Source organism: Phoca vitulina, unplaced genomic scaffold (genome assembly GCF_004348235.1).
Source record: "Phoca vitulina isolate PV1807 unplaced genomic scaffold, GSC_HSeal_1.0 scaffold102, whole genome shotgun sequence".
Classification (NCBI taxonomy): Eukaryota; Metazoa; Chordata; class Mammalia; order Carnivora; family Phocidae; genus Phoca; species Phoca vitulina.
Window position 1 is genome coordinate 347,883 of NW_022589805.1, and position 25,362 is coordinate 373,244.

Sequence of the window (25,362 nt, forward strand, 5' to 3'; positions counted from 1 at the left end):
CCCCGTGCGCTCCAGGTAAATGTCTGAGGACAGCATTCAAAGCCTGCCCTCCCTGCTGGGGTCTCTGTCAAAGTGCATGCATACCCCTGTGGGACAGTGGTGGCTAGGCAAACAGCACAGCTCTACAGATCAAAACACTTCCTCAGTTTACCCTGATATTCTGATAAGGCTGTGGGGGGAGGAATGGAGTAAGAAAGAGTGTAGCTGGAAGGGAGAGGGAGAGAAAAAGACGGATGGAGAGAGCTACATGTCACAAACACAGACAGAGAATAGAATGCTAATGCCACTGCCTTCCCAGAGCAGGTGTTCTCACCTGGGGTGACTGTGGGGAGAGAGGAACGGCTGTGAGCACCTGGTGGGTGAGGGGCACAATACACAGGATGGCCCTCACAACAGAGGAAGATCCAGTCCCAAAGGTCAACAGTGCTGAGGGAGAAAGAAGCCCTGCCCCAGACCAAAGGGTTGTCCCCACTGTCCCCACCAGCCCTGGCACATGTGAAGGGACCCAGAAGCCTCTCTAAAGTCCAAAATGAATCTGCCCCTGACATGCACACCACTGCCAGGAATTCAGTCCCCAGAGGCAGAGGCAGACAGGGGAACCTAAGGCAAAGGGCCTCTGCCACCAAGCTGCAGGTAAAGGAGAGAATGGGGGAAATGGGCTGGGGAAGATCTGAAAAGAGAGAAGGGAGGAAAATGTAAGGTGGGGTTTCCCAGACTACAAAACACAGACTCTCTGTACAGAAGCACACACTCTCATTCTGGCTGAGCTCAGGGGACGATCACCAGCACTCGAGTCCACACAAGGAGACTGGAAAAGGAAGAGCATCAAGAGCATGGATGCCAGGTCCCGGCCTGCTGCCCCAGAGCTCGGAGGAGCCAACCCAGGGAGCGGTGGCTTTGATTCGGGTTCTGGATCTGCACCACTGAGAACAGGACAATCCTGGCAACAAAATGTTACTGCAAGGAGAACAGCAGATCCAGGGAGGTTATGGGGAGATGATCAGAAGAAATAAAGTAGTAAAAATTTTAAATAGTTTGAGAACACGTTTTATTACTTGTCCCCCTCCCCCTTTTTTTTTTAAAGAAAGAAGAATGTAACAGAGAGAATACTTGATCAGGATACCTTGCTCTTACCCCATTTTCTGATTTTATCAAAAACTAAGAGTAATCCAGCAACTACTCCCCCAACTTCCAACAGCGTCAAAACTATAAGTACTGTAAGCAATGTCAATTTCTTAGTTGTGACAACTGTACCAAGGTTACTTAAGATGCTAACATCAGGAGAAGCCAAAGTGACAGAGATATAGGAATTCTCTGTGGTATCTTTATAGATAAAGAAAAAGTTTTTAAAAATCAAAAGACAAACCAAAGATGACGCTTTTCTGAACATAATCCCTGGCTTTCTTCTGAGCCTTGTGAAACCGCTACTGCACAACTACGTGGATGGCGGGAGGGCAGGTCCCCAGCAACAAGCCCAGGGAAGAAGACAGGTGGCCCTGACCGACCACCAAAGGCACATCAGATATCCACTCAGTAAGTCTGACAAAAGAACACACCTGCCCCTCAGGGTTTGGAATTTTAAAAGATTCCATTTTGCAGGGCAAAGGGAGCTATTTTCCCATCACGATCTTGGAATTTTAAAAGATTCCATTTTGCAGGGCAAAGGGAGCTATTTTCCCATCACGATCTTTCCCATCACGAGCTAGGAGGCTCTGAGACTAGCTCCTCTCTTACAGGTAGGAAATCTCAGGAAGAAGAAACACATGTGAAGCCCTCTACCAAGACGGACACGACATCCTCATCACCCAGGTACACTGCAGTCCTCAGAGGTCAACGCCCTTCATTTATAACACAAGTCGATGGGCTTCTTCGGACAGCCTCACCCACTAACAGAAGTGTGAGAAGAGCCCGGCTGTTCCCTGCTCCACGACTGCCACGAAGCTCGTCCTGCACAGAGGGAGCCACCTCCACCTAGCCTCCAGCCCAGCAAAGAGAAACTCACCGAGAGCGTGCTACTCAGGAGTATTTCTCTTTTCCTGTCACCCACGACACACGTCCAGTTGCAGATCTTCACAGTTTGCATGACACACTCCACACGCCAAAGCACCCACTGGAGACCACAGCCTGAGGGCCAACAGGCAACTTACCATGTTTGGCACGTTGGTGACTGAAGCATTCTTGATGTCTGTAGGGAAGGGAGGCAAACTATTGACCATGCTCTGTTTGCTGGATAACTGGGGGTTTACTCCAGGGGCTCCCATTTGCTGCCCTCCAGTTTGACTAAAGGGTTGTCCGAATGGACTTGTGTTACCAGTCATTCCCATCTGAAACAGAAAGAGGCAACATGAACGGTCATGACACAATCACATACAAGAGGAAGGGCCGCAGAAATGCTCACTTTGACCCACTGAAGCAAAAATCATTACTTTTTGTGAAACCCTCATTTTAATTATAAATTGAATGCTCATTCTCCAGGTTCCGTTTGGGTTACCAACAGAGCAACTTGCTCCAATGGCTGCACATAAAGGCAGAAGACCAAGAAGCCTCTCCCGACAGCCCCGCCTACCTCCTTAACCATCATCCCAAGAGCCAGTGCCTTTCCACCCTCACCCCAGCCATACTCCTCACCCTAACACCACCATGCCCCGACAATGGCAGCAACACATTAAGAAAATCATCTGGAAAACGGAGCTTCCAGAATCACTGACAAAGGGGAGGTCCTTGAGTTTAATCCTGAACCACTCCCAAGTAACTACTTTCTTTCAAATTCCCCCATCAGATTGAAACTGTTTCCATTAGCTCAAAATAGTAGTAGGCATGTTGACAAGGAAATGATATAACCTCTGGGATTCACTTTAAAATAATCCCAGGAGGCAAGGGGTTGTGGCAAGAGGGGCCTAGATGAAAAGCGACTGGCCATATGTTGCTAACTCCTTTCTTTAAGATTCTGTTTATTTATTTGACAGTGAGAGACACAGCGAAAGAGGGGGAGTGGGAGAGGGAGAGGCAGGCTTCCCACCGAGCAGGGAGCCCGATGCGGGGCTCGATCCCAGGACCCTGGGATCATGACCTGAGCCGAAGGCAGACGCTTAACGACTGAGCCCCCCAGGCGCCCCATGTTGCTAACTCCTAACCAGGTGACAGGTGTGGGGAGGTTGTTATACTACCTTCTCTAATATCACAAGTTAGGGTTGACAGGCTCCATAAAGAAGTTATTTTTTTTCTTAATTAGTGAAATAAAATAAAACATACAATAGCTAAAGGCAAGAACAGGAAGGAGGAGCCCCCATCTATGCCTCCCTCCAGCTCCAGCCCATACAGGAGTGAGCTCAGGAACCTTGCAGCGACACCCAGCCCGGCCTGCCACTCTGGAGGGATTGGTTTCTTTAGTCACCTGCCCCTGCTTTTCCTCAAAGTTCTAATATCCTACCTATTGCCTGGTGCTCGCTCGACTTCTCTGGTGTCTCTGTAAGTTTGATGTTTGGAAAGTGGGAGGAAGGGTCCCCTGAGGGAGGGCCTCCTAGGGAAGAGCACTGCCCGCAATCAAGAAACCATGGCTCGGCTCTCCCGGCCAACCCCACACGGGGACCACTGCTGCCGGGCAACTTCCATTCACTCCTCCTATGGACCCTGATCTCACCTGTAAGATGAATGTCTTGAACAAGAAGAATTACATTATTTCTTGCAGCTCTAAGATTCTAGGTTGCAAACAAACCAATGCTCACCACAGCTGACCTTTCTCAGCCGCAATGTCCACATAAAAACACAAACTAGTATAACCAAGAAGATCTTGCTCCCAAGCATGTTCATATGTGCAGGTGGCATCTAGGCATGGCCCTTACTGCTGACATTTTCACCTTTTTGAAACTGAACACGTTCCAGTTGCCACTTTTACCCTACTTGCTTTCCTTGAGTAAATGGAAACAAATTTAAATTCAATCGAACTTCAAATTCAACCTGAGTAACTGAAACAAAAACAAATTCTTCTCAAAGCCCAGTAATTAGGCTTAACTTTCAGTTCAGATGATTTAACCCAAGCGACATGGTAGCTCTTAACATAACGGGCATTTCTGATTCTCAACTAGGTTCCTTCAGTTGTTATCTGAAACTGAAGAACTGAAGCAAGAACTTGTATTTTCAAAAAGCATTACCCCAAATTAACAAGAAGGAAGTAATTCTTTCTCTCAGAATTTCTGTTTCATTGAATAAAATCAAACCGTGTTCTTAGTGGCCCAAGAATTTGCAGAAAAAACATTCTTAGAATTTCTACTTCCTGGATTTCATTTAAAATTTCTCTACTTAGGACACGTATGCTAGAAGGCATGTGCACCATTCACGCCTCCATGAACTCGCCCTGTCCTCGAGGTCAGCCAGGACTTCCTGAGTGCCTGCTGTGAGCCATGCCCGGTTTTGAGCATGTGTAGATGCACCTCTCCCACCTGTCATGGAGTGCACTCCTTAGAGCCACCAATCTGACAAACAAGAAAATCAATGTTGTTGTGGAAGTTTCTAGCATCAACAAACCAAAGTGGGTAGCAACTAGAGGGCAGGAAGAAGTAACTGTCCTCCTACTCACACCAACCATCCAAGGTTGTCACCCTTTGGTGCAGAGGGAAGTAAGTACCAAGAAGCCAATGAACTCCCAAAGGAGTTCTGTGAGTCTCGAAGTTCACCCAACCTGTTCTGAAAAACCTATTTCTAGAATTGTCTTGCCAGGGTGAAAATGAGGTGGGTAGGTGGTCTGGTTAGTTGGGTACTACTTGCCTGGTGAGCCTCTGGGCAAAGCACTTTCTAAGTGGCTGAACCAAATGTTTCAGAATGTTTGATGCACTCTGACAGATTTTTCTTTTTTAAAAAGATTTTATTTATTTTTTTGTCAGAGAGAGAAAGGAGAGCACAAGCAGAGGGAGTGGCAGAGGGAGAAGCAGACTCCCTGCTGAGCAAGGAGCCCGATGCAGGACTCGATTCCAGGACCCTGGGATCATGACCTGAGCCGAAGGCAGATGCTTAACTGACTGAGCCACCCAGGCGTCCCACTCTGACAGATTTGTCACTTTTTCTTCTTTTCTTCAATCAACAATGAAGGAAACTATCCCAAGGTGGTTTTGAACCTCACAGGGCAAGAACCAAGGTAAGGTCAAAGATCACAGACGGCAGGTAGGGAATGTCCAGCTCACGGGGGACTATACATTTAAAAAACGGGAAAATGCCATCCTTAGTCTATGACAACACACATCTCCAGAGATCAAGCACACTGAGTCCAGGCTACCTGCAGGAGGTCAGGCTCTGCTCCCTCAGCCCACAGCCCGCTCCAGGCTGACCTTAACCAGTCAGAGCAAACAGGAAAAGCAATGGACAGTCCTGCAAAGGGCTGCAGCCACCCACCTCCCCCGTCGTAGACTGTCTTGACAGAACCTGGTAGAACTGAAGGCTACTCTCCAGTCCTCGCCTACAGTTTGGGGTAAGAGCTATTCACTTCTAAAGATTTGTAGATTTCTGAATACCTGTTCTATATTTATTCTCCTTTGATCAGACTGAATACATATGGTCCAAGCCTAGGCTAACACACATTGTTGGCACCAACGTTCATAAGGAAGTAGTAAAATCAAAATGTCTATTTCCAATTAATAAACATCTACATATTTGTTCTAATTTCCCAAGTTACTTTATAACAAGTTTGTAAACTTGGCTTTATTTGCAACTGAAGTTTATCAGGATCTGGCTTAAGGCTGCTAGAGAATGACCATGTAATCTTTTCAATAAAATTCAAAAGGCAGAACAGCAGAAACAGGCAACTGTTCAATTGATGCTGAAATTTATATAACGTATGAATAAATTAAAGCCTATGGAATTAATATTTATATTCTGCCTCATTCAGCAACAGCCCACACATGTTAACTCTATTCTTTCGGAGCTCCTTTAAGCACTGAATTCAAGTTCAATCTCAAGAAATGGGAAAAGTGGACAAGTTAAGTACCTAAAAAAAAGGCACGCTCTCCTATAATGAAATCTAAATTAAATAGGTCTACCACATTTTCCCGTGAAAAAACATTCCTGTAACCAGGTGGATCACTCATTGGAAAACCTACTCATTCTGTCGTCTGTGGCACTTCAACAAGAGAATAAGACATGTAGATGGCAGTCCCTGTGCACAGGAAAGCACAAACTAGATAAGAAGGAGAGAAAATTACTAGTGCAGATCCAGAGGCCTACCTGCCCCCCCAACTACACAGGGATGTGGATTACGTATTAGCCAAAGCAGGGCTCTAAAGCACGAGATCCGAAGAGAAATCTCTCTTTTGAGTTTAGTCCAAGAAACCTGAACAAGGGGCGCCTGGGTGGCTCAGTCTTTAAGCATCTGCCTTCTGCTCAGGTCATGATCCCGGGGTCTTAGGATCGAGCCCCGAACCAGGGTCCCTGCTCCGCAGGAAGTCTGCTTCAGCCTCTGCCCCTCCCACCCACCTGGCTTGTGCTCTCTCACTCTCAAATAAGTAAATAAGTACTCTCAAAAGGTAAAAAAAAAAAAAAAAAAAGAAAAGAAAAAAGAAACTTGAACAATATCTGCACTAGCCTTTGTTATTGAAACAGACACTGTCTGAAGTAAATTGTAGTAACAGTGCCTGGCCCATCAATCAAAACCTGAAGTCCTGAGCTGTCTGGCAAGTAGGTGAGTGACAGCCATCTACAGGAGGAGGACAGGACGGACGATGCTTCTCTTTCTACTATGACAGACATGTACTACAGATATACTGTGCAAAGTATAAAACACTACATAACTCTATGGCATTACCTGTCATAATACTACTTATGACAGTCCACCCTAAATCTGTCTTTGGCATAAAACCAGGATAAGACTTGCCTTCCTGGAACATACATCTCCTCTGTGTTCTCGGGCCCTAGTACATAGTGGGTGCTTATTTAGTATTTGGGGAAGGAACCAGATAAATGAGCCCTCTAAGAGACTACTGCATTACACAGCTGCTCAGAACAACAGAGAACCCAACATCAGCCCTGAAGGCAGATGCAACTGAGGAACCGGGGGCCAGTCACCACTGGCTGGAGGGGCACTGGGAAAGGCAGGAATGGTGTCCCTCCTATCTTCTAAATACCCATCACGACAGACAGGAGGACAGAGCAGACAGGCAGCCTGCTGGCCATGCTGAATTTCAGCACGACGAGACCATGCCCTCGGGAGCTGGTTTCACAGGAGGATGATAGCTCTGGGGGGCATCACAGTATACACAGGAGCCTAGCCCGGCTGTAAAGCAGGTTCTCTGCGCTACATCCACTGGGCCAGCAAAGCCTTGGGCTTTGGTGCAAGGCTCCAGGCCGTACCCCCCCCTCCCCAGGCTTCCCACTGGTGCAACAAAACACTGATCTATCGGCCTCAGTGGTCACCAGTGGCTGCAAACAACCTCCTCTGCTGACCTCAGCATGTGGGACAAATCTTTTTATTTTCTACTTGTGTCAATGCAACTATCAACATATAGTACTGAAAAAACAAGCTCTAAGCTCCCCCCCAAAACAGCAAAATTCTCTCCACTACACTAATCCTAAGAATATCTTTACTGCTCACCTAATCAAATAAGGTAGTAAACTAAAAATCAAAGAACTAACGGGGGGAGGGGTTGGTTAAAGAAAAATTGCACTGACAGTAGAAATTTCCTCCCAAAATAGGTTTCTACAATAGTGGCAAGCCAAGTATCCATGTTCTTGCTCCCTGGTATCCCCTAAAGGTTAAGGATGCCTGCCCTGGGGGAAGGAAACTCCTCACTGCCTGTCCCTCTCCATTCTCAGGGAAGGGAAAGCTCTCCCCCAATCTCACACCCCTGCTACACACGGGCCTTTTCCAGTAGACAGTCTCCTGTCCAAAGACGTCAACCACTCATGTAAACCACCACCCTCACAAATGAACTCTCCTCAATCTTCATCTCCAAACATCCTCTTTTCAACATACCCTCTCAGGAAAGCATCAGATCATAACCACTTATGAGCTAAAAGCCTGAGAGGGACGATGCCATGTGACCAGCTAAGAATATCTGGAACAGGACAGAAGGCAGAGGCTGAACAGGACCAGCAGAAAGATGCTTCCACTGCATGATTTTACTTAAGAGTCAGCCAGGCCTTCAGAACTGTTTTAAGTGGCAACAAATGTGGAGTTTGATGTGGTTTCGATGAGACCACTAAACACGTTCTTTTTCAAAAGATGCATTCTTCAGCAGTTTTCCTCGCACCTTACATACACTTAAAACCACACTACACAGCACAGCAATCAGATGAAGTACTGCTCTGGAGGGGCGTTACTGATGCTGGTCAGAAAACACACAGAAAGGAAGCAGAGTATGACCTTAGAAGGGACACCTGGGCAGGTTAGAATTTTCAAGTGTGAGGGCTTCAAAGTATATCTGGTTTGTGGATGAGGACAGGGGGGCCCAGAAAGCTGAGGAAGACAGCAAATCAGATGGAGAACTGACCCTGGCACTTCCCACCGCCTCTGTGCTTAAGCAGAACCGTGTCTCCCCCAGCTACACCTGGCCTGGTGCATGCATGGCACGTGATACTGCTCGACAAGAAGGCTCAGTCCACAAGGACTAGCGGCATGGGCAACAAAGCCAGACCAAAACAAATTAAAGTTTTACTGTAACACAGATACAAACAGGATTTCATTCAGACAAGCAGCAAGCTGTAGCTAAGTGTACAGACTCTGGGGATAGTTACCTGGTCTGAGGGGAGCTCTCTGCTAAGGGTGAGCTGTGTGATCTTGGGCAATTTACTTACACCTCTCTGTTCCCTGGTTGTATTGTCTCTAAAACAGACATAACAGCACCTCCTCTTAGAGATGAGAGACGATTAAACAAACCCACAGATGTAAAACATCAGGAGCAGGTCGTACTATTGGTGCTGGCTAGGACGCTGTTATCACTTGGTGTGGGGAGGAATGGTTTCACATTAGATAGGATTTCTTTCAGAAATATGCTTAGGGTAATAACAAAATAAGTGAATGTTTTTCAGAGAATGTGTGATGGTGGGGAGTGATTCAGACAGAATCAGAGGGAGAGGCCAGCTGGAGACACTGGCATTGGATTATGAGACATTTTCAGAGAAACATGAAATAAACTTGTGACAAACCCCATCCCGTGCATTTACCAGTTGTAGCAATACTTATAATGGGCAACTGTTTTCAAGCTGTCCTAGCAAACCACAAACATTTCCAGTTCTCACTTCAGACTATTTTCTAGCCTTAAAAACCATACTCAGAATGTTCATTTCAATCTTAATATATACCATAAGCAATAACAATGTAACACCAGCACAACCCAGGCCTAAACTTCCTGGGCTGGAATTTAAACCAAAACATGGAAGAATAGGCCTACAAAGAAAAGAAACTGAGGGGATTCCCGCCTGTAAGTTGGCTGTGACACAGCACCAAGTGCTCCATCCTGATGTGGCTTCAACCCGGCCCAACATGTTCACTAGCCTGAAGGGTCCAGCCTGTTCCTTCACTTGCTGGCAAACATGTGAAGCCACAGATTCACACAGGGTGTGTAAAGACAATGCAATTTCATACACCATGGGCAAAAATCTGCCAAATAATTTAAGAGCCAGAAGTATTCTTTCTTTTCAATGACATAAAGAACCAGAACTAACCCAGAGTATGGCCATATCATTTGTAAAGCCAAAAGCATTTTCTCTTGGCAACCTACCATGGTTGGGAGAAAGCCAAGAAAAGCAGTTTTCATGGAAAGACATGGTTGCATTCAGTTGTCTGCTATCACCCGCTTGCTCTTGGAATCCTTCCAGTACCTCAACTTGGCAAATAAAGAGTAAGTAGAAATATGCAACAGACCGCAATGCCAAAGCCATGGCCTGGCCTGTGCAGAGTCACCTGGAGCAAGGGAACCAGGCACAGGAGCAGCCCGGCCCACCTCACTGGACTCGACTCTTACAACGTTGCCAACTTGGAAATTATTCAGGGAAATCTATAGCCCCCGAGTCTGGACACTTCCCTTAGACCAATAAATCACAACTGGAAGATCGGTAAGAGTATTTAGCAATGCTCATGGTATTTCACTTGTATGATGTATGACCAAAATGTGACTTAGAAACAACAATGGACGCTGCTAAAAGGAAGGTGATGGGACAGCAAATCACTGCCAAGGCTTCAGGCCTGGGGCCTCATCTGTATTCACCCAGAATTCACTCTAGAACCTTCTAGCAACACAACTAGTACCTTAGCAGAGTTGGAGCTACCTCGGCATGTCACAGCAGTTAGATACACCAGCTCTCTGGGGTGTGGCCCTTGACAGCTCACTGGCAAATGCACCAGGCCAAGGTCAGTGGGACACTGTCTGACATCGTGGTTCTACACTCATCAGCTGTGTGACAAACCTCTTGCCCCCTCTAAGTCTAAGTTCTCCTTGGCTGTAAAACATGAAGCATTCAGATGACCACTAGGTGATCTTTAAAGTTCCTTCTGAGCCTAAATCTGATGACTTTTTTCGTTTGAAACAATCAGTGCTTGAATCGCATGAGGTCCACACTCCTGGAAGGCCCAGCTACTCACAGTGGGTGTCAACCGGAGACTCGGAGTTGAGCCAAGTGCCAGGCCCTGGGGCAGGAGGACCTCCCAGGGTAATGCTCTTGTGGGGATCCCGTGGAGTGGCCAGCGGCCTGTCCCAGAACACTAGGGATCTCCCTGCCACCCACAATGCACAGGGCCCAGACCTTCCACAGCTCTGCACCCTCCACACCATCCCAGAGTAGGTCAGAGGCACAATAGTTGCAGGTGAGGGCAATGAAACTACAATCAATTCCTTCCCCCAACGCTTCCAAGTCCAAATATCTTCCTAGGTAGAAAAGCATCCTCATTAGGATTGAGTACTCCTTGCAAGCAAAGTAAAGCCCAGCATTAGCCCACAGCAACCATGGAGAGAGAAGAGAAAGGAGAATAAGATGATAAAAGAGTAAGAGAGAAAAGGGAAAAAAAGAAAAGCATTTTATTTTACAAAGAGCGAATCTTGATGAAGATGAATTTTAATTTACACTGCAGCTCAGCTGTGGCACAATGTAATAGAGATCCAGGCTTTCAGTAATATACTCCATGACGCAAGCCTTTAGCCCAAGCCCTCTGCAGGGAGCGCATGCCTGTTAGGCTGAGGAGTACTCTCACATAGGCATTTACAGTCCCCTCGAAAAGCGAAGAAACAGCGCAGATGGAGCACAGAGGAACAAGGCAATGTTCACATGGGGAAGGACAGGTAAAGGTGGGACTGAACACGCAAAGAAGGCTTTGGGGAAGTGAGCCCATGATTATTATATCAGAGGAGAGAGAAAGCTGAAGAAAATTCAGAAAATTATGTTCCTCTTCTACCTTGGGGCAGGAAAACGGGAGTAAGTTCTTCAAACAGGCAGGGTGGAGGGCGAGCCCCAGGAGGCAGGCACGAGGACACAAACCTGGGGCTTCCTGTGGCCTCCTCCTATCCAGCTTCTTGGGCCTCAGCCGCAAGACGACATGAGGGGATAAAGTAAGGTGCTGCCCAGCTTATGGAATGCCATAAACCTCAAACCATGAAACACACTCCACTACTACTCTACTACAGGACTGTTTCACACACACGTAACTCTACTTCCAACCAAACACTGAGTTCTGAAAATGCTAATGAAATATGAATGTGTCCAGTCCTCCCCACTGGTGATTCTGGTGAGGAGGTGGAGCAGGGCTTTTGAGGACGCCCAGAGTCACCTTGGCGCGCCACACTCTGCACCGTGGTCACAAATGAGGTGTGGGAAAGCACTTGGGAAAGCGTGAAGCTGATAGAAGGCAGCGGTGGCACTCCAAGTAAAACTCTTCTTTTACTATGAAAACTCATTACTGATGAAGGGAAAATGTTCCCTGCACATTAATTTGTAACAAAAGAATACAAAACATATAATCCCTATAATTAACAGATGTGCCTGCACACACACAGCAAAGAGAACACGTTTTCTTTCTTTTCTTTTTTTTTAATGAGCTCTATGTCCAACAAGGGGCTCGAACTCACGACCCTGAGGATCAGGAGTCTTAGGCTCTACCAAATGAGCCAGCCAGGCGCCCCGAACACCAACATATTTAATAGTGGTGACTCTAGAGGGTTTACAAGCGATTTTTTTTTTAAATTTTATTTATTTATTAGAGAGAGAGAGAGAGAAAGCACAAGCAGCGGGAGTGGCAGGCAGAGGGAGAAGCAGACTCCTCGCTGAGCAAGGAGCCCGATGCGGGACTCGATCCCAGGACTCTGGGATCATGACCTGAGCCGAAGGCAGACGCTTAACCGACTGAGCCACCCAGGCATCCCTACAAGCGATTTTTAAAAGTTTTCTTCTAAATATTTTCTGTATTATTCAAATCCTCTACACAAGGCATTATTTTATAAGGAGAAAAGTTGTTTTTTAAAGCTATCCTCTACTCAAACATCCTGACTACCTATAGGGATAAGACGACCCACTGTTTGGCTGCACATCCGTATTTGAAATATTAATTTAAGCTGTCAACAGACACTGGTAAAACTAGGTAGATCAAACTGATTATGACTGCCAGAGATTACTCTTGGGTGGTAATTTAATCAAATTCACCCTGGTTATAACATGGCTATAAGTTGTCACACTCTGCTCTAATGGATTATAGATGTGGCCAGAAAAAGCCTGAACAAGGCTTAGCCACTCAGCCATGTCCTACCACTCTCTGCAAAGAAGGCTGAAGAAGGGAAAAGAGAAGCAAATACAGTCAAGCCAATCAGGATATAAAAGGTGGCACACTGCTCTACTGGCTTATGTTTATCAACTTGGAAACTGCACAGTAGATTCCTGGTACAACAAAGGCACAGTTACCCTGTTACCCGTACTCTGGTTTGTAATTCAGGCCATTGGATACCGTTCCACTCGGACCTATGTGGTACCTGAGCTCTGGAGAACAACAGGCAGGAGACTGGATCATGCGGGATTTACCCGAATGTCTCTGGCTCCCAGGTTTAGACAGGAAGGTGCATTTTAAGTGGAAAGTATCTATTTAAGGAGGAGGGGACAGCAGCTATCCTGTCTGCCCACCTGCCTCCTACCTCCGAGCTCTGAGCAGTGACGCTCTGATCTTTGGGACAGTGGTATCTGAAAGGCTACGGCAATATGCATGTACTGACCATGTAAGCATCTTCCAGGAGGGAGACACTCTGGGACAGTGGAGGTGCACAGCATGCAAGGCCGTGCCCTCCCAGGCCCAAGGAGAGAGACAAGCTCCAAGGAAACCAGATGTGTGAGGTGAGCAGCTAGCACGCACATGGAACACTAAGTGCAGTCTGAAGAGGGCAACGGGGTCCTGGCCCGGGGGACAAATGGCTCAAGAGGTCACACCTGAGCTGGGCTAAACAGTAACAGTGATAGCCAACTTTGGGAGCTACTGTTCTGCATTATCACCATGCACGAGGACACAGGAAGACCTGTCAGGAAGGGGTCTGAGTATCCACTAGGCCTCGAGAAGTTTTCATTCTTGCAGTTTCAAAGTCTACCTCTACTCACATATCCCCAACAATAGGACTATGTGACCAGCCATCTGGCTGGGAGTTAACTGACAGGTCTAAGGTATTAATTAAAACGAGCACCAAGACTGGAAAGAGCAAGAGTAAGCTGGTTATTAATGCTGATGATCACTCATCAAAGCTAAGCACTGTCTCAGAAGAGCATCATTCGCAACACCGCCAGCCAGGGAAGAGAAGGTGCTGTGATCCATCCCTCCAATCAGATCCTGACAGACTTGATCCGGAGTCACAGCCACCTCCACACACCTTTCCTTCAACGAACCCACACGTAGCAAAAGCACACCTAGGCACAGCCACACCCTGACAACTTTCAGTACAAATGCCAAGCGGGCCAGCGCCTCCCATTCCACAGTAAATCTCCAAACAAAATGTGCCATGTTTTCAGGAGAGAAAGGATGCCCTGTTACCTCCCCTTGGTCTGTCCCTTATCTCTGTGCCCCGTCAGTCTGGCTGCTCCCTGCTGAGACCACACCCCCTTGCAAGCCAAGCACACGGGGCTGCTCGGACTTCCTGTTTCCAACTTACATGGGATAGCACATAGGAAGATGATCGGGAAACCGCAAAGCACTGTGCAATCTGGAGGTGGCTTTAAGGTCTCTTTCCAAAACTACAGCACAGAAAATCTCTAACATCCGAAAGGATTTTCTACAGTGAATACATTTTCTATAATACTGAAAAAGAGACAGGCATGTACCCTAATTGTAACAATTTACAAAGTCAGTAATTCCAAAACTATATTTGAAATTGGCATTTCCTAGTATTACCTATTTATTGTCCTGTTCTAGGATTTAAGATGGGCTTGTTTTCCAGTTCTTTCCTCATATACTTGGCAGAAAAACATGAATAATATGGCTCATTACTGAGGGCATCAAGTTTCCACTTAGTAGATAACAAAGCAACCACTGCAATGAGGTTACCTCAGATTACACACCATTTTCAAAAGCCACAAACCAAAGTGCCACATTCTCATCCTAAAATTCATAATAATATGCACAGGTGTACATATACAGAACTACGGCCTTGGAATTATAATCCGCTGATAATTATTTACCTCTTCTGAATAGACAGTGTCACCAACATTCAATTTAGAGCTCTGATGAGGTGCTGTTTAGAGCGCTCTGGACACTTGCCTAGTTAGAACATTCAGGAAAGGTGCGCACTCCTCAGCAGACACCTGGCCTGTGAAAGGGACTCTTTGCCTACACAGAATGCATTTTATCAAGCACATCAAAGATGATCAAAGATGCTTGGGGGAAAACTCCATTTGTAATTGAGTACATTCTTTTCCCCTCCCTGCCTGCCAATTTTGTAATCTGCCTTTAATTGTTTTATATTGGAAGTAGAATTAACATACAATGTTACATTAGTTTCAGGTGTACAACATATTGATTCAACGATTCTATATGTTCCTCTATGCCCACCGTGGGAGGTATGGTCGCTACCTGTGACTATACATTATCACAGCATTGCTGACTATGTTCCCTACGCTGCACTTTTCATCTCCATGACTTATTTATTTTATAACTGGATTCTTGTACCCTTAATCCCCTTTATCTACTTCACCCACCCCCCTCTACTAACCACCCCTCTGGCAATCATCAGTTTATTCTCTGTATTTAAGAGTCTGTTTTTTGTTTGTTCGTTAGTTTTTTTTATATTCCACATATAAGCGAAATCACATGGCATTTGCCTTACTCTGATCTTTTACTTAGCATAATACCCTCTGGTCCATCCATATTGTTGTAAATGGCAAGATCTCATTCTTTTTTTTATGGCAGAGTAATATTCCATTGAACGCATACACATACATAAATACACACCCACTCTATTTTTTTTACCCATTCATCTATTGATGGACACTTGGGTTGCTTCTGAGTGAATACATCTTTATTTAAAAATTACTAAGACAGGGCGCCTGGGGGGCTCAGTCATTAAATGTCTGCCTTCGGCTCATGTCATGATCCCAGAGTCCTGGGATCGAGTCCCACATCGGGCTCTCTGCTCTGCGGGAAGCCTGCTTCTCCCTCTCCCACTCCCCGTTTGTGTTCTTTCTCTTGCTGTGTCTCTGGTCAAATAAATAAATAAAATCTTAAAAAAAAAATTACTAAGACAAAACCTCTGGTTTCTGAGGTCCAGCCACACTCACTATTTGAACGTCTGGTAGGAGGCAGTTTTCTGGTTATACGGACCTTCAAAAGTTTGCATAACAACACAGAAAAATTGTAGTAGAAAAAAATACAAGGTAGTAAATTTAAAATGATATGAATAGAAGCTATAATAAATGAATCAAATCTATATGTATTCATTTTTAATAATACCAAATATTTTTTAAGATTTTATTTTTAAGTAATCTCTACAACCAACATGGGGCTTTAACTCACAAGCCTGAGACCAAGAGTCATACACTCCACCAACTGAGCCAGCCAGATGCCCCAAGACATTTAAACTGTTAAATTTGATTTATTTATTTATTTTTTAAAGATTTTATTTATTTATTTATTTGACAGAGACAGAGATAGCAAGAGCAGGAACACAAGCAGTGGGAGTGGGAGAGGGAGAGCAGGCCTCCCGCCGAGGAGGGAGCCCGATGTGGGACTCGATCCCAGGACCCTGGGATCATGACCTGAGCCGAAGGCAGACGCTTAACGACTGAGCCACCCAGGCGCCCAAATTTGATTTATTTTAAAAAACTATGAAGAAGAGACATCTCCCATGCAGGAGCATTCCAAATAAATTATACAGACACTCCAGCATAAGAGAGGTAAGGAACACCCCCCACCCCTTAAATGTGGGCTATGCCCAGTGACTTCCTTCAAAAGAGGGCAGGAAGGAAGGGGGAAGAAGGAAGAACGCTACAGAGAGACACTTGGTAGACATGACCTCAGCCAGGTGATCAAGGACAACACTGGCCATTATGATAAGCCATGCTGACAGTACCTGCCCTTGATGTGATAAAAATGGCACTTTGTCTTTATAGTCTTCCTTCAGTAGCCCGGAAGTCCTTAACCTCAGTCTTATCATGGGAAAACATCAGAAAAACCCCAATAAAGGAGCACCCTAAGTATACCTGATCGGTCCTCCTCAAAACTGTCAAAGTCATTAAAAACAAGTAAAGTCTGAGAAAATATCACAGCCAAGAGGAGTGAGCCTAATAAGAAATGAAAAAGGTAATGTGGTATCTTGGATGGGATCCTAACTAAAACAGAAAGAGGACATTAGTGGAAAATTAAGGAAATCTGTATAGATTTCGGTTAATAATAGTACTATATCAGTACTATATCAATACTGGTTCACTCTAACTGTGACAAAAACACCATATTCAACCAAGATTTTAATAACGGGAAACTGTGTAATTGGTGGGCAGGGGGAAGAAGATATGGGGATCTTCTGTGCTGGTAATTTTTCTGTAAATCTAAAACCGTTCTAAAAAATAAAAGTGTACTTTATTTTTATTTTTTTTTAAGATTTATTCATTTGAGAGACAGAGAGACAGAACACAAGCAGGAGACACAAAGCACAAACAGGAGAGGCAGAGGGAGAAGCAGACTCCCCTCTGAGCAGGGAGCCCGATGCAGGACTCGATTCCAGGACCCTGAGATCATGACCTGAGCCGAAGGCAGACACTTAACCATCTGAGCCGCCCACATGCCCCAAAAGTGTACTTTAAAACAGGAAAAAAAACATGAAAATCATCTGATGAATACCAACATGTGTGAATTCTAATGGAAACACAGGTATTGGTTACATTATTCTGTGTTCTTTTGTGTTTTGAAAATAAAAAAAAACCTGAAAGTCACAATTCAGACCCTTCCGTGCTACAGTAATACTGTTAAAAAAAAAAAATTAAGACGCAAGATCACTTCTAAAATTCACGTGTAAAGAAATTATAATTTGTGCTGGCCTCCTGCATGTGAGGTAAACACACATGTTCACCAGCCAGAAAAGTTGACTTCTTCATGGGTCTTGCAAAACCTGCTTGGCTGAGTTAGTATTTCAGACTGAGAGCCACAGCCCAATCAGAACACAGGAAAGGCTCACAGTATACGTGGGTGTGTTTCTAGAAAAGTGGAAGCAGAAAATCCTTTCAGGATGAAAAATGCTCCTGGGAAACTAAAGACTTTCTCTCCAAGTTATTTGTTCTATAAATTTTACAGACAGGGGAAACCTGTCACATACACATCAGCTATTTCCCACCAATTTGGAATTTTGCCGTCTTACAGACAAAATGGTGTAACAGAGTAACTACGGACTTTGGAGTAAGACACGGAACAGGCTGTACGTCCATATCTGCTACATCTTGAATAATTTCCTGGGAGGCAAGAAAGTGGCTCAGAATATTTTATTCCATGTGACAAACAGATAAGGCACCCACCTACCTCCCCGGGCTATCAGATGCACAAGATGAAGTGGGATCATGCCACCAACTCCCCAGCACAGTGGGCATCCAAGAACGGTCACTCCTCACCTGTTCCTCTTACCAGAACTCAGGAAGAGTAAATACAATAATTGTTATCCTTGTTCATAATAGGATCATACTGAAATGTTATGTTATAGTCATTATATAATTCTGAAAAATGCCAGAAGTATTACACAGTACTCAACATAAAAACCCTAAATGTTTTAACTTGGTGACAGATGGACAGCAAATTTCTGTCTACAGTAAATGTGATTCTTTCCAAAATACTGCAGAAATATTGTAGAGAAGTGGATCCTTGAAGTCATGCTTTGGACCCATTTACATAAAGAATGTTAGGTTTAGCACATCCCAACTTTCTACACCGAACAAGGAAGGAAATTACAGATACCTTTTGAAGTGTGATGTGTCTAGTCACCAATGGGCAACAATTCCATATTCTTTTTTTTTTTTTAAGTAGGCTCCGCTCCCAGCACGGAGTCCAATGAGGGGCTTGAACTCACGACCCTGATATCAAGACCTGAGCTGAGGTCAAGAATGAGATGCTTAACCCACTGAGCCACCCAGGATCCCCCATTCCATATTCTAATGTATATGCTCACATCAAGTTGGAGAGGTCTCCCAGCGCCACAGCACTGGCCCCTTGTAGAGCTGGTAACAGAAGCAAACTCACAGTGCCCCACCCCCAAGACCTCCAAATTAGAATTTGCATCTTAACAAGATCTCCAGGTGATCCCTAAGTCCTTAAAGTTCAGGAAGCACTGCCCAAATCTATGCTGAAGTCTGACAGGTAGGTGCCTGGCCAGGTTTGAGAATGGTTCCTAAAATGTTTGTACTGATGGAAACACACCTGAGAGGAATATAAGGAACAGAGGCTTCAGAGAGACCCCAGGTTTGAATACTGCGCCACCATCTCCCAACTGGGACCCTAAGTAAAACATTTGATTCTGAGCTCCAAATTTTTCACCTACTGAGTAGTTACAGGGTAACATTAAAGCTTAGGTATAATCACATTTTCAAGCTTCCTGGTAATCTGCTGCAGTCTTCTGCCGCATCGGGGGAAGCCTGTCCCTTCAGCTCATCTCTGAGGCTGCATGCCTGCCATAGTAGAGGCTGGCCTGGGGGTCAACCTCACAGCTTCAGAGCCCCTCAACCCCAGAAATTCCATTTGTTCATTTAAGTCAGGCAAGTTCCCAATCAAGAAACCACAGGCAACAAAATGCAGAGATCCATAAGCAACAGAGAGGAGGCCCAGGGAAGAGTCTGAGCAGAGGCTTGAGAGAACCTGCAGTCAGTACCGGAGCTCGGCAGGGCTGAAGCTGAAGGCAGTGCAAGGGCCCTGGACACCTTAGTGAGTGAATGTGGGTTCTGAATGCGAATGCTCAGGTGTGCACGACTACCAAGGAACCACGCACTTAACAGATACCAGGCGCAGCACAGTGCTGGAGACATGGAAATTCTGACCAGCCAGAAGTTCAAGACTTTGCTCAAAATCCCAGATACTGAACTGAGACCGCCCACAAAAGACCAAGTCTAAGGAGCAGGGCTTTTTAAGACCTGCCTTACGAAAGTTTAAAAACAAGTCTTGAAAGGATCAAACTGGCCTGTGAGTCTAACATCTTCTAGAACAACACTCTCTAAAGGAAGACAGCAAAACTCATCTGCCAACAACATATTCACAATGTCCACTACATAGTCAAAAATTACTGAACATACAAAGAAGTGGGAAAATGTAACCCACAATCAGAAATTATATGTATATATATATATATAAAACAAAATACCACAAATGCAAAATAAGCTTTCAAAAGAAGGACAGGAAAGGAAGAAAAAAAGGAACAAAACACAGAAGGGACAAATAGTATCTGTTACAAATAGTAAACAGATAGCAAGATGGGGACCTAAATCCAACTATATCAATATTCATTGTAAATAAACTGAATACTCCAAGACTAAGATTGTCCGAATAAATTAAAAATAGGTTCCAACCATATGCTCTTTACAAGAGATGGGCTTTATTATTTTATTTTTATTTATTTATTTATTTATTTTTAGAGAGAGAGAGAGAGAATCTCAAGCAGGCTCCATGCCCAGCATGGAGCCTGATACAGGGCTCCATCTCAAGACCCTGAGATTATTACCTGAGCCAAAATCAAGAGTCAGACACTTAACCCACTAAGCCACCCAGGCGCCCCTTATTTTTTTTATTTTAAAGATTTTATTTTTAAGTATCTCTACACCCAACGTGGAGCTCTAACTCACAATTCCAAGATCAAGAGTCACATAGTCCACCGATGAGTCAGCCAGACACCCCATGGACTTTATCAGACAAAAGAGGGTAAAAAAAATATGCCTTGCAAATATTAATCATAAAAAAGTAGGAGTGGCTATGTTAATGAGACAAGCAGATTTCAAGACAAAGGGTATTAACAGAAATAAAGAGGGACATTTAGAATGATAAAAGGCTCAATTCATCAGCTAGACAGAATAATCCAAAATGTATATTCGTCTAATGAAAGGGCTTCAAAACATAGGAAATAAACAGATTTCATTCTGACTAAAGGAAAAATAAACAAATCTATAATTACAATTGGATATTTTAATAGGCTCTCAGTAACTGATATAACGAAAAAAAGTAAGTACAGTTGATGTGAGCACAATCCACCAACTCTGACATTACAGAACACCTCACCCCACAGTTGCAGGATGCACGTTCTTCCAGACCACATGCAGAACATTCACCAAGACAGACTATATGCTGGACCATAAAACAGGTCTCAGCAAATGTCAGAGGACAAAAATCATATAGAATATATTTTCTGACCACAAATGAATTAGAAAGGAGTAAGAGTATCTGCAAAATTCCCAAATATTTGAAAATTAAGCAACATACTTCCACATAAAAACACAAATCAAAGAAGAAATCACAAGTAAAATATAAAAGTCTCGAACTAAACGGTAATGAAAACAAAACATCACAATTTATGGGATGCAGTGTGGAGCAATATTTTGGATGAAATTTACTGCTCAAATGTTAATTACTGGAAAAATCTAAAATCAGTGATCTAAGCGCCTACCCCAAGAAGCTAGCAAGAACAAAACAAACCCAAATTAATTGGAAAGAAATTAACAAAAATAGAATTGATATAAAAAACAAGAAGGTGATAAATCAAAAATTGATTGCTTGAAAAACTAAAGTTGACAAACCCCTACCCAGCCTGATCAGTGAGAAACAAGAGAGAAGCAGAAATTATAAATGCCAGATTGGAGAGGGGTACTGACCATTAATGACAGATTCTATAGACATTAGAAGGAAATTAGGAGAATATTATGAGCACATTTATGCCAAATAAATTTAAGAACTTAGATTAAACGGATAAACCCCTTGAAAAATAAGCTACCAGTACAAAAGGAGCATAAGCTGAAGTGAAAACGTTGAAGAGTCTGTACCTATGAAATTAACTGAATAATAATTAAAAATCTTCCCATCAGAAAAACCCCAGATGGCTTCATGGTGAATTTTATGAAACACTTAAGGAGTAAACAATACTAATCTTAGACAAACTCTTTCAGGAAAGAAGGGAAAGGGTAACTGTTCCAAAGTAATTCTATGAAGCCAGTAGGGTCTCAATACCAAAAACCAGGGAGGACGTGGCAAGAAAAGCACACGCCTGTATCCCTCATGAACACAGATGCATAAATCCCGGACAGTATTTTAATACATCAGATCCAGTAATACACACAGAAGACCATGCATTGTGATCAAGGGAAGTTATCCCAGGAATGTAAGGCTGGTTCAACATTCAGAAAGATGTACTTCACCACATTAATAAAATAAAGAAATTGTCTATGGTCATCTCAACAGACGCAGAAGGAGTATCTGATGAAGTTCAGCAATCATTTATGATCAAAAGACTCAGCAAAGTAGGAAGAGGAGGGGCCTTTCTTAGTCAAGGAGATTCTAAAAAGCCTCCAACTAACACTACACTTAATAGTGACAGGATGCTTTCCTCCACAGGTCAAGAACAACAACACATGTGCTTATACCACTTTCATGAAACACTGTATTGGAGATCTCAGGCAGAGCAATAAAGACAGAAAAACAAGAGTGGAAGAGATAAACTCTCTATTCAAAGACAACATGACTTAGAAAATTTTAAGGCATCTACCAAATAAATAACAGAACCAATAACGGAATTTAGCAAGGTTACAAGATATAACGTTAATACAGAAAAGTCCAGTTATATTTCTCCATATTAGCAACAAACAAGTCAACCAATGATATAAAACCTAGAAAATGAATAGAAATGAAAATGAGAAACTAAGCAACCTGATTTTAATACTTACCAGAAACCTAAAGAAATGAACAGACAGATCAATGGAATAGACCAGAACAGGGGTGGCAGACTTCTTCTGTAAAGAAAAGTTACTAAAGATTTTAGTCTTAGCAGGCAACCTATGGTTTCCATCCCTCATTCTTTCATTTATTTGTTTTTAAGATTTTTTTTTTTTATTTGACAGAGAGAGAGAGACAGCGAGAGAGGGAACACAAGCAGGGGGAGTGGGAGAGGGAGAAGCAGGCTTCCCGTGGAGCAGGGAGTCCGATGCAGGGCTCGATCCCAGGACCCTGGGACCTTGACCTGAGCCGAAGGCAGACGCTTAATGACTGAGCCACCCAGGAGCCCCTCATTTGTTTTTTAGTTTATTTTTTAACCGATCCTTTAAAAATATAAAAGCCATTCTTAGGTTGTGGGCCATATAAAAATAGTCCACAGGCCAGATCTGGCCCCTGGGTTGTAGCTTGCTGACTCCTGGACTAGAGAGTCTAGAAACAGACCCCTCCTTATCCAGTCAATTCCATTCCTAGTTATTTATCCAAGAGAAATGAAAATTTATGTCCACACAAAGACTTACACAAAAATGTTCACAGAAGCTTTATTCTTAATGGCTCCAAACTGGAAACCACCACAACCTCCATGAATAAGAGACTGGATAAGTAAATCACGGTGTACTCACACAATGGAATACTATTTGGTAATAAAAAGAACTAAACTCAGGAATTACATGGATGAAGCTCAAAAACACACCGTGAGCAAAAGAAGCCTTGAGATGAAAGTCCACGCCATAGGATTCTATTTATACAAAGTCTGAGAACAGGTACAAGGTGAAAGAAATCAGTAGTGACTGCAGGAGTGGGGTGGAAGGACAGGAGAAGGGAGATATACAAAGGAACTTTCTGGGATAATGGAAACACCCTACATCTTGACAGGGATATGGGCTACACCCCCAAGAGTTTTGACAAATGCATCAAATTAACACTTAAGACCTGTGCATTTCACACTATGTACATTACATTTCCAAAAATAATAAAACAATATAGAATTTAAAAATTCATAGGTCTTTAACTCCAGATCCTAACAGTTGACCTTTAGTTGGAAAGTAACAAGGTTGACTGGGTTTCCTTACAAGTATTACTCTTCAAAACAGTCACCTGGGAGACTTACCTAATCAAAGTATTCAATGTTACTATCATGCAAAACATTCATTCAGTTTGTCTTACAGAACATAATCAGTTACAAAGTTAACTATAAAAAAGAAATTGACTTTAAAAAGAGAGACATAATTATAGATAAAAGACTGGTAAGGAAGACATCAAAAAGATAACACTAATTTTGAACTAAGTGATAGCATCCTCATGAAAAGTATTTTCTTCTCTAGACTTTCAAAATTTTGTACAATAAACAGCAACTATTTCCATTATTAGAAAATATTCTCCAGGGGCGCCTGGGTGGCTCAGTCGTTATGCATCTGCCTTCAGCTCAGGTCATGACCCCGGGGTCCTGGGATCGAGCCCTGCATCAGGCTCCCTGCTCGGCGGGAAGCCTGCTTCTCCCTCTCCCACTCCCCCTGCTTGTGTTCCCTCTCTTGCTGTCTCTCTCTCTGTCAAAAAATAAATAAAATCTTAAAAAAAAAAAAAAGAAAAAAATATTCTCTGAAAACATTAGAAAAGCAGTCTCATTATCACTTCAAATGTTCTGTGGTTAACTCAAATCCTTTCTATAAGAAATAAGAAAGCACAAGCCACCTTATCGATCTTCTCTGAAAGTCTTCAGGCACCGTGCTAAGAATGATGTGCACACTACCTCTCTTTCAATCAGCACAACAACTCTCTGGGACAGATATTATTATCATCACCCCCCTTTAATCTACACAATTCTCAAAGGCAGGTACTACTATTATCCTCATTTAAAAGACAAAAAACTAAGGCCCAGAGTGGTTACATAATTTTCCCACAGCTGATAATTAGCGGAGCCTGGGTCTGAACGAGAGCTTCCTGCAGAGCTCTGGCTTGGCTCTTAAGCAGAGCCCTGTACTGAATCTGGGGAATGCAGTGGTGGCGGCGGCGACTGCACTGCTACTATGAAGAGGAAGAAAAAAGGAGGAGGAAGAGGAAGAAGGTCAAGTACTACCTGTAGTCAAGCCATTTACTATACATATACTATCTCATTTAATTAAAAGGTTTGAAAAATAAGTAAATTCATGGACAATTTTTTTTAAGATTTTATTTATTTGAGAGAGGGAGAGAGTGTACGTGGGGGGGGAGGAGCAGACAGAGAGGGAGAAGCAGACCTTCCCACTGAGCAGGGAGTCCATATGCGGGGATGCTGGGATCATGACCTGAGCCAAAGGCAGACGCTTAACGGACTGAGCCACCCAGGTGCCCCAAATTCATGGATAATTACCATGGGAAATAAGGCACAGCTGTGAGCACCTTCCATTAAGGTCATGGATTTGATTACTGAGCTGGCTTAACATTTTTCCCCAAAACTGGTGCCTATTGGAGCTACACGCAACCCATGGCACACTGCATTCAAAGCTCTCAATCTTCTTTTTTTTTTTTTAAGATTTTATTTATTTATTTGACACAGAGAGAGAGAGAGGAATCACAAGCAGGCAGAGTGGCAGGGAGCGGCAGAGGGAGAAGCAGGCTTCCCGCGGAGCAGGGAGCCCGATGTGGGACTCGATCCCAGGACTCTGGGATCGTGACCTGAGCCGAAGGCAGACGCTTAACGACTGAGCCACCCAGGCGCCCCAAAGCTCTCAATCTTCTCATTCCATAAACTGGCCACTGATTTTCACTGTGACTATAAAAAAAAGGCCAATTTAGGATTTACTTAAAATTCCCTTATTTTCTTTGCATTAGTTCAAGGATCAGATGAAAGGATCAGATTACATGAAAACAAGAAAAGTATCAGACAAATGTACAGTATTATTTCTCTTGCTATTAAATATTAGAAATGTCTTATTATCATTCAAAAACAGAGAAGGTGGATGAGTCATTCATTCCTTTAATAGCCAACTTGGCTCTACTAATTCTTT

General features: G+C 43.7%; 1 protein-coding gene across 4 annotated transcripts in view; it reads right to left on the reverse strand.

Moving 5' to 3' along the window:
* The window catches only part of CREBBP (CREB binding protein), a 121,725-nt gene that overhangs the window by 65,581 nt on the left and 30,782 nt on the right, over positions 1-25,362 (reverse strand). For 3 of the 4 annotated variants that reach the window (XM_032397759.1, XM_032397758.1, XM_032397761.1), the window contains exon 3: positions 2,148-2,324. The exons of the other annotated variant lie outside the window; for it this stretch is intronic. In XM_032397759.1, the coding sequence (XP_032253650.1) occupies positions 2,148-2,324 (177 nt within the window). The remainder of the gene's footprint in view (positions 1-2,147; positions 2,325-25,362) is intronic. 4 annotated transcript variants of the gene reach the window in all.